Source organism: Hesperophylax consimilis, chromosome 8, assembly GCF_061612785.1.
Source record: "Hesperophylax consimilis isolate HC1 chromosome 8, BYU_Hcon_1.0, whole genome shotgun sequence".
NCBI classification, from domain to species: Eukaryota; Metazoa; Arthropoda; class Insecta; order Trichoptera; family Limnephilidae; genus Hesperophylax; species Hesperophylax consimilis.
This window is the reverse complement of record NC_142843.1, coordinates 4,671,628-4,687,234: the sequence shown is the minus strand read 5'-3', so window position 1 is coordinate 4,687,234 and position 15,607 is coordinate 4,671,628. Positions and strand designations below refer to the sequence as shown.

Below are 15,607 nucleotides of genomic sequence, written 5' to 3'. Positions count from 1 at the left end.
CTTATATGAGATAACTCAACACTACACTGATGAAGCTGCTTATAATTTATAAAGTCTTCCTGCCGCGCTTAATTCAACATTGCCTCACAAGATGATTCCAAGTGAAAATCTGAAAAATGCAGATTAAATGAGATTAGTCTCACACGAGCGCTATACTCTCATAATATCGCTTGCTATAATGTACCTGTGGCGAGCGATATGATGAAACAGGCCAAGACCACATTTATTATGAGAGTATAGCGCTCATGTGAGACTAGCATTACTCTACACAATTATTACAAAGTACCATCTTTGACTATTTCGTACACAAATATAGCGCAATGATAAAAAACAGCACACGATGATTCTCCGCCTTTTTAACATTATTGTTATATAAAATTGGTTACATTTTGTATCGCTAAGATTAATAAATAAATTTAACAAAATAATAATAATTTTTAAAACTTCATAATCAGAGTTTGTTGATGTGAATATTTTTTAAGCCATAATATTTTTCATTGAAGTTCCTTATTGCGGAAAATAATTGAATTTATCTTACTTGGTAGCGGTGGTCAACTTAAAACTGTACATACCTAATAGCCGCTTTAATATAATAAATAATATTTTGATGATTTGTATAGCGCCGTTTTTGTGCAAAATCACCTCAAGAGCACTACTTTTACGTATGAGCAAAAAAGCGGTAAAGTCGTAAATAAAGGTTACCTAATATTATTTTTTTAAATTTGAGATCTGTACTTTATTAGCTCTAAATTAAGAAAATATATGAACGAAAACCAACTCGTGCTGCTAGGAGGCGCTAATGTAGAATACTACCATTAGAATGTAGAGAAACTTCAGAAGTTAGAAGTATTTTAAATATAACAAATATATACCATGTTCAATCAGTTTAAAATTCACTACTTAAATTATTAGCTCATAAAAGTTTATACGAACAAAGGCATAATGTTCCATACCTTTATCAGAATCTTAAAATTTTCTCAGTAAGATCAATTCTGTGGTATAAAATTATATTTCAGCATATGAATAGCCCTATATACATAAATAGACTGGACCACACTTACAATACTCGTTTTACGATAAATGAAGGACTAATTGTACCTAAGCATTTAAACAAATATGGACAAAGAACACTGGACTACAAGATACCTAGTTGCTTAAATATGTTACCTGCTGAAATAAAAAAATTACAAATGTAAAAACAAATATTATGTTGAAAAATTGGCTCGCTGAAAGAAATAGTTTGTATTAGAGTCCAATACAAACTATAGGTAGATACTATCACTGTTGTGTATATGTTTTTATATTTTTAAAACAAATTGTTATTTTTTATTGTTATCTCTGTTGTCATTAAGTAAAATAAGTTTTTTTTTTTTTTTTATGTGAAAAGTTGCCATCAACAAACTACTGAAAAGTAGTTTATTAGAACTTTTCTGTATTTTATTTTATGATTTACTGTAATATATATTTTTGTCTTGCTTTCTTTAAATAAAATAAAAAATATGCCTATGTAATATTGCTACATTTAGAGGAAATTTCGATAAGCATTCTGCAGAAGGGACACCCATATAAGTCCAAGTGGGAAGGATTCTAGTGTGTGGAATTTTAACCTCAATTATTATTAACATGCAGCGTTTGCAATCTCTCCCCAAGACGGACCACGACCCCCGCAACCCCGCATACATCGCCGCGCAGGGCCCCCTGGCCGACACGGCCGCCGACTGGTGGCAGCTGGTATGGGAACAGGGCTCCGTGGTGCTTGTCATGCTGACCCGCCTCACCGAGGGCGGCACTACGCTCTGCCACCGCTACTGGCCTGAGGAGGGATCGCAGACCTACCACATCTACGAGGTAAGATCACCAAGCACACACTACCGTACATAAAATAATCTCGTGAACTCCACTCTAATTTCCCTGGTCTACAAAAACCCGTGAAGAAAGCAGTGAACACGCATTAACACGATAAAGGCCTAACATTTTTTTTTTTTTTTTTTTCAAAGAAAGACAAACATTCCCGGGTTACGAATAACCCAACAATGTTTGAAAATCTCCTACTACCACCACAGAAAGCGGAAAATGTTGCTTGTGTTGTGATGGAGGACTTAGCCAGACGAGGAATCGAACACGCGACGCTCGGGTGAGACCCAAGCGCTATGCCCACTCAACCACTGACCGGTCATTATTAGTGATTAGACGACCTATGCTACAACTCCTGGCATCAACATATCAGCAATTATGTTTAACGGTACTGATTAAAAGTTGAACACATTTCCTCTTTGAATTTTGACACCAGTGAAAATATTTTTTAATATAATATAGATATCGACTACTACCACGTCCCTACGTTTTGCTTATTTTGATAAGTCACTTCTATCAACAGATGTTCAATATACAAAGTTGACAATGTATTTTTTAAAGCAAAACCTACAGTCATAGAATATTCTCTTCTGATACAGTTGGTGAAAAAAAAACCTAAAAATCGTTTCAATTTTGGAGGAGAAAACAAGTGAATACGAAACCTCGATTTTGAAGATTTTATTTAAGTATAATCAGGGGGTATAACCGTTACCCCCGAAACACTCTAATTGCCTATACTCACCAGCATACAAACTATTGCAGTACTTAGTTATATTCAATATTATTTATAGGTATAATCAGGGGGGTCTAACTGTTACCCCCGAGACACTATAATTCCCTATACATACCAGCATGCAAACTATTGCAGTATCTAGTTATATTCCATATTTTTTATAGGTATAATCAGGGGGTATAACCGTTACCCCCGAGACGCTCTAATTGCCTATACACACCAGCATACAAACTATTGCAGTACCTAGTTATATTCCATATTATTTATAAACATTTTTTTTTTTATTGTTTAAAAGAACATTCATTCCAGTTACAGTACAAATTTACAGCAATCATATCAGCATTTAGCTAAGTGACTCTTCAATAATTTACATTTTACATTCCATCTTATTTACTTTATTCCCTAGCGTGCATTGCACTTCCAAGGGTACCTGCGTAATTTTGAAAGTGCAAAAATAAAATGTAAATGAAATATTTCGTTAACTTTGAAAGTGTTTTTATTACTTACCATTTATTTTTGTGGCCAGCTCAACAAATGAGCGTACTAGTTCCTTCTCTACTTGGTGCAGCGATGATGCTTCTAATAATATGCAAATTAATATTTTATGTACAATAAAAATATATAAATTTGTTTTAGACCACTTTAATTTTAATTACACTCTACCGGTTTCGGAAGCACCCTTCATTCGTCAGGAGAATATTAAAACTGTTAATTTAAAATTCTGACGAGCCACAAAGTAAATGATTATTACAAATATGTAATATTTTATTGTCCTATCTTTTCAATTACTTGCCATAAAAGGTGAATATTTTTCCGACTTCTCTTTCCATCTCTCATTTGATCAAGCTTAGGAAATTAAATAAATGGAAAGTAAATGTAGGAACACAATACAGGTTGCAAACTAAAAATCATAAATTTGTCGAGAAAAAACATTTTATTAGGATAAAAAACATAAATCACAGTTTTTTTATTAATCAATTTTCTGTCTTTTTTATGGTAGTTTTTTTGCGGATGTTCTTCAAATCTTCAATGTTTTTTCCAGAGATTATTTTGGTTATCACTTATGCAGCTTTTATCTGAAAAGACATATGAAATTTATAATCGAACCTAGTCTCTAAAATTAACATATTTGATTATTTTTTTAATAGGAATGCGACACTATGTTTCGACCTCTGGTCCACAAAATTGGTGTAGAAGGGGAGGGTGGACCTGATTAATAGGTGATTGCCAAACAAGGGCAATCCTCGTGTCGTGTGGACGCGGCGGTGTACACCGTGCGAGGCGTGCGCTTCTAAGTTGCCTCGCACGGCTTGCCTCGCACAGTGTGGACGAAGCTATTTATGATTGATTTTCCAGCACCGAGAATTCTCAAAAAAATTCAAACTAAAAAAAAAATCTACAAAATAATCGGGAAGTACAAAGTGTATAGCTTATAGGTACATCCTATTTCTTATAACTAACCCAATAAACAAGAAGTAAAGTAGGTATACGTAATATGCAAATAAGAAAAAAAAATCATGTAAAGTTTTTTTTTTAAAAGGGCTGAATTTGTGATTCATCTTTCTCTTTTGGATAGTAAAAACATGTTTTACGTTTACCTACTGATTTTCCCCAAATAACTATTACGTATTTAATCATTTAATAAACGTACCCATAGATTACTCAATCGATATTCATTATTTTTGTGTGCCTAGAACAAAAGAAAAGCTACTGATTTTTTATACTATTTTTTTCCAGTTTATATTTGAATCTAGTTGTATTAAAAACAGTAAACAAGTTTGGGAAGATTCGATTTTATTATTAGAGTTTACATTTATGTTTATAGGTGTAGCTTGTTCTGGGCAAAATTTCAGAACTTGTGTTTTGTGTTGAATAACCGAGAATAACCGTTGCTCCAAATGGCTTTAGCCGTGTTTAGTGACTAGATCTGAATAGCCAGGTACTTCCCCACCTTCCTATTTCCCTTCCCCACTTACCTTCAGCCTCACAACATCCCCCAATTGGGGATGCCATAGTCTCACTGGCTCCAGACGGGAGCAGTTGGGACTCTTGTGAGGTATTCACTATAAAAAAACTAAAACAATTATGTGCAAACGGGCAAAACGCAACCTGTAAACTTTGAACCCAGAACAAAGCGCAACAGGCTTACCTCTCTTCCAGGCCTAAAAGTATATTAGATAGATATTCCATGAGAACTTACCCGTTTCCCCATCTTTCCCATAAAACTGGTATTTATTTATACGTAGTTTAATCACTATCTCCACCACCGGTACCCATTTTATCGAATTCTCTATCATCAGCATCTTTTCCCCTGCCCCCTCGCGGAACACTTCCTACGAACTTCGCGATGGTTGAAGCTAACTCAGGCGCATTCTCACCGACGAACTTATCCGCAATTCTTAACAATTTTCTTATTTCGTCAGCAATGTCACACACTACCAACGAAGATAGAACGCAAAGGAACAAGACCACTAAAACGGGTGACTTTAAAATCATTATTACTATTTACTTTGCACGAAAAAGACGTCAGGAACAATGTTGACTACAACGATAATTGTTTTGTTATGCTCTCTCTTGCAAATTCTACGAATCAATTACATACACATATGTAACATTTCAGATATCTTACATTTATGGATTTGATCCGTATGGGAAAGGTTATCAGTATTTTTTTAATTGATTCGTTGACAAGTCTGCAGTCTTTTTGTGGAAATTAAATTTTTGTCAAAATAACCTACTGGTGCTATTGAAACACGGTATATTATGTATTAAAACAAATAATACAATTATGGTTGTTTATGATATTATTCAAAAATAGAATCTATCCTGCAAAGCAGGAAATCTGCTGCATGAGGCCGCTAAATGTAAGACACTGAAATCTGCTGCAGGAGACCGCTAAATGTAAGACAGTGAAATCTGGTGCAGGAGGCCGCTAAAAGTAAGACAATGAAATTTAAAAAAAAAGAAAACCGTGTTAAATTAAAAATTTTATCAAAAGTAAAATCATTGCGTGTGTATAAAGAAAAGAGTCTAAAATTCCAAAAAACTCATCGCAGTCATCTTTGAAAATAAATGTAAATAAAAACACACTCGAATATGTATTGGGAGCAGGTATGATCTTCAAAAATGTCGACTCCCGGAATCATCTCCTGAAACAAACGCCAATATTACCACATAGTTAACAGAGATTTAAGATATGGCAGGTGTTCCCGTGTCGTGCGTCTACTGTAATAATGGGATAGTACCTACACAAAGGCGAATCTTAAGTAAATAATAATAATAATATTTATATGATTTGTATAGCGCCGTTTTTGTGCAAAATCACATCGAGGGCGCTTTCAGGTGATTGATTATCTAAAATTCTAGGTACAAAGATTATAAGTAAAAAAAAGATTTTTAATTTTTTCAATTACCGAGACAATATCTTCAGGTGGTATCAAAATAAAAACATCACATATGTGTTTATAAATTAAAAATCGCTCTCCTGAAAAGTTGTTGTTTTTGCCTTGTACTCTTGTGACGAATTGAATACTCACATAAAATAAACGAGACAAACGTACTCCAAAAAAAAAATTTGTTTAGAATATGAGAAGATTTATTGACAGGCAGGCCGTAAACACGTTCCCACGGGAAGGAAGAAAGAAATACACGCAGTCGGTTTTTGAACTTGGGTACGTTGACAGCCACGAGAAATGAATACAAATCAGAAGTGATGTGTGAGATGACAGTTAATTAGTGAATTCAGATGGTGTTAGAAAACTTTGTTGGTTTTTGAATTAAAGTGAAATATTATTGAACCGGTGTTTGTGTGAAGTGAAAGTGGTTGGACTCAGTGAGAATACAATTAATAATAATGACAATAATAATAATTGGATAATTTGTAGAGCGCCGTTTTGTGAAAAAACCACCTCAGGGGCGCAAGGTGTTGTGCAATCGCGATTGTGTTATAAAGTTGTGTTGATTTAAGCGTGATTTCGTATACAGTTCGAACTAGATTGCTTGTCTTAAAAACATGAAAATAATAATAATAATAATTGTGTTTTAAAACAGAGTGAACGTATTTAAAGGCAGGAAGTTTTTTAATCGGGCTAGGGAGGAATTGATTTGGCGAGATGGCATTCTATCCACGGAGACCGAAAACCAGAGAATCAAACAAATCATAAACTCGGGTTCGAATCCTGACAGAGATTAGGGAGGTACAATTTTATTTACAGAATTATTTAATTACCCTTTTAAAGGCGTAGGGAGGGGACCAAAATTTGAACAAATTGCAAGGATTTCGCTTAAATGAGGAAAGGAGCCAATAGGGAGGAGATCGAAAATTAAACTGATTTAGCTATATAGTGTAACCAGGTAAGCTTCACGCTGAGAATGAGAGATGACTAACTGGGTGAGTTTTTTAATATTATTTATTAAATTCCAGAGGACCCTTTTAAAAGACGGATACAACCGAGGTACAGGAACTAAGTTTACGACACCTGCCGCCCAAATAATGTTATCATTAAAAGGAATGTGCTAGGCGAACTGTCAATCAGCTGTGAGCGAGAGACGGGCCAACGACCTTTCATATGTAGGCCGATAACTTTTGTTTTAGGGGAACGCCTTGGACCGAGGGTCATATCGAGAATTTACCTACTTGCCGATCTGTTATTCTTTTAAAACATTACGAATTAAATCATGACGTTGTCCCTGCGGTAGGTATTGAATCGCCGACGAAACATTAAATACCTATTACAAATTAGGCCAACCAATATAAATTCGCAGTATAAAAATACCTATCTACAGGGTACCTACCACAACACTGGCGTACAATTGAAACAGCGAACACTATGAGGGATAGAGGCGTTTAGGCTACGGCAGTGTACAGTCAGTCGAAGGAGAAGTTTTGCTAGCGTATGACCGCCCGAATAGAAAGCGATCGGATGCAACCAGACAGAACAAAATTTAATACTTTTCATCTATTGTTTGACTTTCTAATTTACAAATTGGGATGCACAAAGACAAATCTAGAGTCAAAAGAGGGAGATGGTAATCTCCGAAATAAAACTACCAACCGAACAACTTTTCTCAACAGGTACCTTTCGAGAGGTAGGCAGCTTCTTTAAATTAAATGCAAAAATCAAACCAATTATCCGTTTATACCTACCTGAGAGGATAGGTATTCAGTAGAAGTTACTCATACCTAATACACGAGGATGCTAGTAACCTCATAAAATAATTACTGGAACCAAATATTAAAATACAGACAGTCCTCATCCTAAATTTGGCATTTCGAGTAAACCTTACATATATCTCACATGATAATTGGCTGAATGGGTAGGCACACAACCTATCGATAAAAGCAGGCTAAATGTCGACAAGATCGTCGTGTGTTATCTATGTTATTGACCTAGAAAGGGATGTAAATTCCCGACGACGAGGAAGTTACAACGTTTTCTGGAGGTGGCGCGTAACTTAGGACCTTACGTGTCACATTTTCGCGACTAGATTCGTGACAAGGGATGTCATGGTTTTCCCCTTCTACACTCAGTAAAGTAGATTTTCCTGGAGGTGCATGAGGTTGGGGCAATTCTGAAATTGGTGATGAGACCTGTTTTTCTTTATTCTGGCGTGACGGTTGCCGATTTGGAACAAGGGGAGACCCGGCCGGTTGTGATATCTAGACACGCAGATATCGATCGCCTTGTTCAAATCATCATCCATCGGTTTTGTTTGGTAAAGAGGAGGAGCCAACTTTAATTTGAAAAAATTCATTCCCGTTCCTCTCCCTTCCCTCCCAAAATATATACATGGATGGCGCCGACAACTAACACCATAAATTTATCGTATGTATATCACATAAATAAAATCTAACACTTTATTATATTCACATTACCCTACGATAGATAGAATCGCGTAGCTAGTTGGGGAGCAGGCGACTTAGAAAATGAGGTTTATGAAATAGCTTTAAAACACAGCGGTAATGGATTCAACTCACTCTATCTCAAAAGAACCGAGGGATACCACACATACATAGATAACTAGGTTTCTATACCGAGAAACAAAAAACCAACACAACGTTCGGTGAAGCCTTTTTATACTGAACCGTCACGTGAAATTAGTACGTTCAAGGTCGTACGTCACGTAGACAAACTAGGATGTACACAGTTGAAGGGGTGTGTAATAAAGAGAGGAGCAAAGGATTGTAAAGACGGCAGGGAGGATATTCCTACCCCGGGTATATACATAACCAAAGCTTTATGGAAAAGTTACCTATGGGACTTAAAGAAAATTTATCGTAGAAAGAAGAGAAGGAAAAGTAAGAAAGGGCAGATCATTACACTCTTTATGCTACAGATACTTTAAATTACGAATCCATACATTGTGGGGTGTAAAAACAGAACGTAAATACCTAAAAATAAACATATAAAAAAAAACTTGTTAATTATGCAAAACTTACTGTTTTAACCTCTGAAAATGTACAGAATATTTAAAAATATATAATATTTACATTTAAATTTATTACATTTTTTATGTGATAAGAAAACCAAGATAAGACGTATGCCCGCTGGGTTTTTCCATGGATACATAGTTTAAAAAAAAATAATAATTAGCCCAGTCAATGAAGGGAAAAAAAGACCCAATGTCGGAACTAATTCCCCGGAAGCTGAATTTTTCACAGATGTTAGAAGATTTTTAGACATGTATTTTTACAAAAGTCCCCGACTTTCCCCCTTGTGCTTTCTTCCCCACCCCCCCTTGAATATATTTTTCAAAGCCTTTCGGAATACGCTAATATCTCCTTAATGGTTTTATAAAATCAGATTATTTATTTTTTGTTTAGTTTCTTATTAGTTATTCTAAAAAATTATATTCTTTCATTTTTGCAAGAAAAGCTATACAATCTCTACAATTTATTAGTAAAGGAAAAATATCAGTTTTTAAAATAGTATTTCAAAATATATTTGCACATAACTTTTTTCTGAGCCTGTTAACGAAAAAAAATAAATCAACAAAACTTGTAGACAATATTTTTAACTATAAAATAATGTATATAATGATGGGTTTTAATTTATAATAAGGCACCTAGGCTGTTAATAAGGAGCACGGCGCGCAGCGGCTCGAACGCGCAGCGGTTCGCAGCGCAGCGAGAAATTACAAAAACCTTAGGAAAATAATGATTAATTCATGTGTTTGCTTTTTTTATAACAAATTCATCTAACTTTGAAGTTTTATTGTTATTTACCAGTTTTAGTTCGGAGGGGAGGGGGGGAATATAAATATTTTCCCCTGCCCAATGAAGCGCTTTCATTATCCACCAACCGCCGTGCCCCGGTCTGGCTAAACAGTCCTATTATGTTGTATGATTGTTTGTAACTTATTATTTAAATAAAGGTATGTGGGAAATTTATGGGAATCAGTTTACGCGTCCTCAACAGTAACCCAGATGCTTCAGGGACATGAATATTCTCGGGCAAACAGAGCCTACACTTTATCAGCAGCGTCTCTTGTTCACGTAATCAGAGAAGAATACCGAGATATTGATAGGAAATTAAGACAAATAGAAAATATGTATCAAGATTTTACGTGTTACGTGGAAAAAAATATGGAGGAGGTTAATAATGATGACAATGTAAAAGAGACGATTTCATATACTGAAGCAAATGAAGGCAGGATTAAGGAATCATCGAGTAGGACTGCCAAGTTGTGGCTTTACCTTCTACATTGCATCGACCTCAAGCTTAGATTTATATTTGCAGAGAAGTCCGGGAATCGGAAAATGCACCTAAATACTATTGTTGATATGCTTCCATTTTTCCACCCGGCAGGACATTTACCATACGCGAAATCAGCACATATGTACGTTCAAAGTATGTTGCAACTCGAATCAAGAATAACTAAAGAAGAATATAAACTATTCACTGAAAATGGGTACTTTACAATAAGAAAAAGCGACAGATATTGGTCCGGTACGTGGACGGACATGATCATCGAGCAGTGTCTCATGCGACCAATGAAGTCAGTAGGAGGTTTGACACTTGGACGCGAAATCACTGACAGCGCTTTGTCAAAGTGGAAACTTGGAACCACTTACTGCGTGAAAGTGCAACAGAGCATTGAAGAATTCATCGGTATAGAATTTAATTTTACTGAACAGCATGTTGAACTGCGCGAATCACGGAAGAAAAGGGATTAGCTAGATATAGGAAAATATATATCATGGCTAAGACAGCACACCCCGTTCACCAAGCTCTTGGGGGAGCTGGTGTCTTTATCTTCAGGGTTTATTTCGGATAATAGTGTCAATTGTGATAACGCTTATGAGGTGGGCCTGGCATGTATGCAAAAAATGAAAGGATGTACTTTTGGAGATATACGACTGAAAAGGAAAGACATGGTGACTACCCAGCAAGATTCAAATCCGCAACTGTTAGGACGAGACAAGCTGCAGTAAACCCCCAGCAGCTATTTAACAGAATACTGTGCATTAGTGATAGTCCTAGCAAGCTTTAAACCTACTTAGGAAATGAATTGGCTTCAAGACCCCTTCTATTTTTGATGAAGTCTCCCTTCGTAAAGGAACAAAATCATGTATGACGATTATATTATATAAGTATTTATCGAAAGTATTCATGACGAAGTTGATTTGGAAAATGCTGCAATAGTCATCGATGGGGGATACCTCCTACACTCTGTTGTTTGGCAAACTTAAACTACTTACGGAGACATCATTAAATCATACTCACGTTTCGTCCATACTACATTTGGCAAACATTCTATTGTCGTTTTCGATGGATACCCTGAAGAACCAACTGTAAAATATGAAGAGCAAAGACGAAGGTCGGCTAACAACTCATCGTACGATATTGAATTAAACTGCACTACACGTTGTTTGACTAAGAAGGAAGCTTTCTTATATAATAAGAAAAACAACAAAAATAATGATTGAAGCACTGTGTCATGAATTTAGTGAATCTGGTTTGTAAACAGTCACGGCCGCAGGTGATGCCGATATTGACATTGTACTAACCGGCATCGAACAACTCAACATCTTCTCAAAAGTGATTGTTGTTGGCACGGATAGTGATCTTTTGGTATTACTTGTAAGTCTTGCTCCTGAAGGAAAATCTATTTTTTTCTGTAAAGATGTTGGTGGATAGCCCCCTTCAAGAACTTTCTACATCATAGAGAAACCTATAATGTTACGTAAAGATATTCGAAAACACATGCTATTTACCCATGCCATTACGGGGTGTGATACGACCCTATCTTTATATGGGTTAGGAAAGATAAAAGTTGTTGACATGATGAAAAACAATCCCGAAGCAAAACACGCAGCTGAGGCATTTCTGGAAAAAGATGCAACTGAAGGGAACTTGTGGCAAAATGGAGAAAAATTCGCTCTCGCCATGTATGGTCTTGGTAGCTACTCTAATTGAAACGAAGCTCAATACTATAAGTTTACCAGACTAACGACAAAATCAGCTTTTAAAACTAAATTTGACTTGGCAAAACTACCACCGACTTCAGAATCGTGTCATCAACATTTGTTGAGAGTTTATTTGCAAGTACAGTTTTGGTTAGGAAACAAACTAAACCCTATAAACTGGGGATGGAGGTATGAAAATTTAAATGAGAATGGTGGAAAGAAGAAATTTTTGAAATCATTTGCTCCTGATGACCTTGTTTCTATGGTGTACTGTTCCTGCAAGTCTGGATGTGGAAATTACTGTGGCTGCAGAAAATCTGGATTTACCTGCTCTGGCATGTGCTATAACCGTAACGGATTATCATGTCTGAACACACCCCAGTATGACGAATAAATGGAAGACTCTCTTGACTAGAAAATTATTTAAATATTTGCCTAATTTTGTCATAGATAATATTGATAAGTATATAATATAATTTACAAACCGTTTTTTCATTATAATATTTTTTGAGGTATATTTTAAGAAGCTTGTTTGAAAGTAAACCATTTTAGATCTATGCACTATTTTAAGTGATTTGTTGTTTCGGTATTTTATTGTTGATAGGTGCACATAATAAAACAAGTGAGAATTTCCACAAAAGATTTTTCAGAACTTCGCCATAACATAAGGTCTGCAATATTTTAATGTTGTGAAAGGGTAGTCCTACGCTGTTGTAGGTATTTTTGGCTTATTTAAATAATAAGTTACAAACAATCATACAACATAATATGACTGTTTAGCCAGACCGGGGCACGGCGGTTGGTGGATAATGAAAGCGCTTCATTGGGCAGGGGAAAATATTTATATTCCCCCCCTCCCCTCCGAACTAAAACTGGTAAATAACAATAAAACTTCAAAGTTAGATGAATTTGTTATAAAAAAAGCAAACACATGAATTAATCATTATTTTCCTAAGGTTTTTGTAATTTCTCGCTGCGCTGCGAACCGCTGCGCGTTCGAGCCGCTGCGCGCCGTGCTCCTTATTAACAGCCTAGGTGCCTTATTATAAATTAAAACCCATCATTATATACATTATTTTATAGTTAAAAATATTGTCTACAAGTTTTGTTGATTTATTTTTTTTCATTAACAGGCTCAGAAAAAAGTTATGTGCAAATATATTCTGAAATACTATTTTAAAAACTGATATTTTTCCTTTACTAATAAATTGTAGAGATTGTATAGCTTTTCTTGCAAAAATGAAAGAATACAATTTTTTAGAATAACTAATAAGAAACTAAAAAAAAAAAAATAATCTGATTTTATAAAACCATTAAGGAGATATTAGCGTATTCCGAAAGGCTTTGAAAAATATATTCAAGGGGGGGTGGGGAAGGAAGCACAAGGGGGAAAGTTGGGGACTTTTGTAAAAATTCATGTCTAAAAGTCTTCTAACATCTGTGAAAAATTCAGCTTCCGGGGAATTAGTTCCGACACAAAACCTTCATTGACTGGGCTAAATGGTATCATTAAAAATATTACCAGTCGTTATTTCGGCTACTGGCATTATACCTAGCTCTCTCATTAAAAAATTTGGCGGATTAGATCTATCAAAAAATTTATACATAAAAATGCAAAAATCTGTAATTTTAAATACATGAAGGATAACAAAAGATTTTTTAAATATTTATGTTGAGAGATCAGTAGGATTTATAGGCCCTGTTAGGAGTTCTACCGAGCCGAACCCTATGATATGAAAATATCTGGAGTCGTTGAATTATTTTCCCATTTGATATCTGGTGAGTTGACGTGTTGTTCTTGTATTGTTTTGTATTTATTTTACTTTTATAATGCACTTGCATAATGCTGATTGACTAGACGATCATTTGTGGAAAAGTGTGTGGAAGGGTTTAGTTTTTCCTATGGGAAAGATTTAACCCGGACATAAAATCGGATGATTCATAATAACTAGTACACGGCAAAACTGTGGCAAAATTAATAATTTCGGAGCTACGTGTTATTAAAAGCAAAATAATTAAATTGTCACTATTTAATGAGTTAAATTCGTTTTAATCGCAGTTGGCTAGTGTAAACAACTAGAGGTCTGGTATGAACAAATGAAAACTTTTTGTGCATTCATATATAACGGCTTTTCAGTCTGGAGGTTGTGATATCAATTGTATTTTTTGATAAAATTCGGGTTGTCCGGGGGTAAAGTGCGTTAACTCAATTATATCAAAATTAATAAAATATGAAAAAAAGATTTAGTGTGTATTTTCCGCGGTAGAATTAAAATGATCAGTTGGTCAACTACTCAGATGCAACTATACATATACAAGTTGAGTTTTAATGAAAAGGCTAAAATCATTCTTACTGAAATAATCTCATTTCAAATACTCCCTTTTGCCCTTCTTGTGCTAAAAATACTCGATTTGCAAGCTAAAGCTTAAATATATGGAATAGAAAAGAGATTCGTGGATATGGATGTAACAAATCTAATTCTAAAATTTCAGGAGACTAATTATTGCTTATAATAATTTGTTATACCTTGTCTTATAAACATTAGTTAATCATTGAAAAAATAATATTCTAGTCTGTTTCAGGCAACTTAAAGCCATTTCAAGTAACGTTTCAATTCTGAATGTTGGTCTTACACCAGGATGTATTGGTATAACTCCGATCGAATATTGAAACCGAAATATTGTGACGTCACATGATTGCCTAACTATATCCACCAATGAAAAACTCCGAAAGTCTATGGAATAAACTTTCAGGGTATGTCATTGGTGTAGAGCAGGGGTCACCAAATCGCGGACCGCGGTCCGTATCCGGACCGCCGACCTATTTTATGCGAACCTTATGTTAACAGGTCCGCACAAAATAGGTTCACATATTTTAAGAAAATTGAGACTGTCTTCGAAATTCTCAGTAACATTGACTCACTGCATCCCGGTGATGAATGGAGCAATGAAGCTGCAAATATTTTCGGGAGGAGTAAAGCTGCTCTCCAGATGGAAATGATCAATTTCCAAGAGAATGCAGTTTTAAAACACCAAAAACAGGAAGTTTCTTGTCAAGAGTTTTGGATAAAAAAAAAATGTGGTAATAAATACCCTTGAAACTTCTCACTTTGCTTGGGTCATCATATGTTTGTGAAGCAGAATTTTCCAAGATGAACTTCATTAAAAAAAATCCGGAGCAGACTTACCGATGAACATCTCCAAGATTTAATAACAATAGCCTGGTGGGGGGTTGTTAGGCTTTTTCCCTTCCGGACCGCGACGGTCATGTATTTAAAAAAAACGGATCCCTAATGAAAGTAATTGGTGACCCCTGGTGTAGAGTATAATAATTATGCTCTGAATGAGGATTTTAGTGTATATATTTTAGCATATCTATGGTTTTTTAGTACCAATTATTATTTAGTAACTAGTTTATTTATGGGTATAATCATCCTGAGATGCAGTTATCTCTTTCGCTCAGTATTTGGGGGGGGGGGGGGTTACAGTGGGTAAAAGTGTCAGCAACAGTTTTGTTAAATAACTATTATTCAAATTTCTCGGCACTCGCGTCTCCTCTTAAGTTATTGTAATAAATCAGGTACTATAGTTAGTAGTAGGAAAGAGTGGAT

The 15,607-nt window shown here is 35.3% G+C and overlaps 1 protein-coding gene and 1 long non-coding RNA gene across 3 annotated transcripts in view; one reads left to right on the top strand and one right to left on the bottom strand.

The window, feature by feature from the left end:
- IA-2 (tyrosine phosphatase IA-2) overlaps nucleotides 1-15,607 on the top strand; it is a 176,482-nt gene that overhangs the window by 150,548 nt on the left and 10,327 nt on the right. Inside the window, exon 18 of one of the 2 annotated variants that reach the window (XM_089634798.1) lies at nucleotides 1,630-1,848. In XM_089634798.1, coding sequence (XP_089490924.1) covers nucleotides 1,630-1,848 — 219 coding nt within the window. The remainder of the gene's footprint in view (nucleotides 1-1,629; nucleotides 1,849-15,607) is intronic. The other variant, XM_089634799.1, reaches the window with a different exon arrangement.
- Nucleotides 3,503-5,166, bottom strand: LOC149421456 (uncharacterized). Its single transcript, XR_016302500.1, has 2 exons — nucleotides 4,788-5,166; nucleotides 3,503-3,663 (listed from the first exon to the last, which is right to left on the bottom strand). It is a non-coding gene; the product is annotated as an uncharacterized LOC149421456 (long non-coding RNA).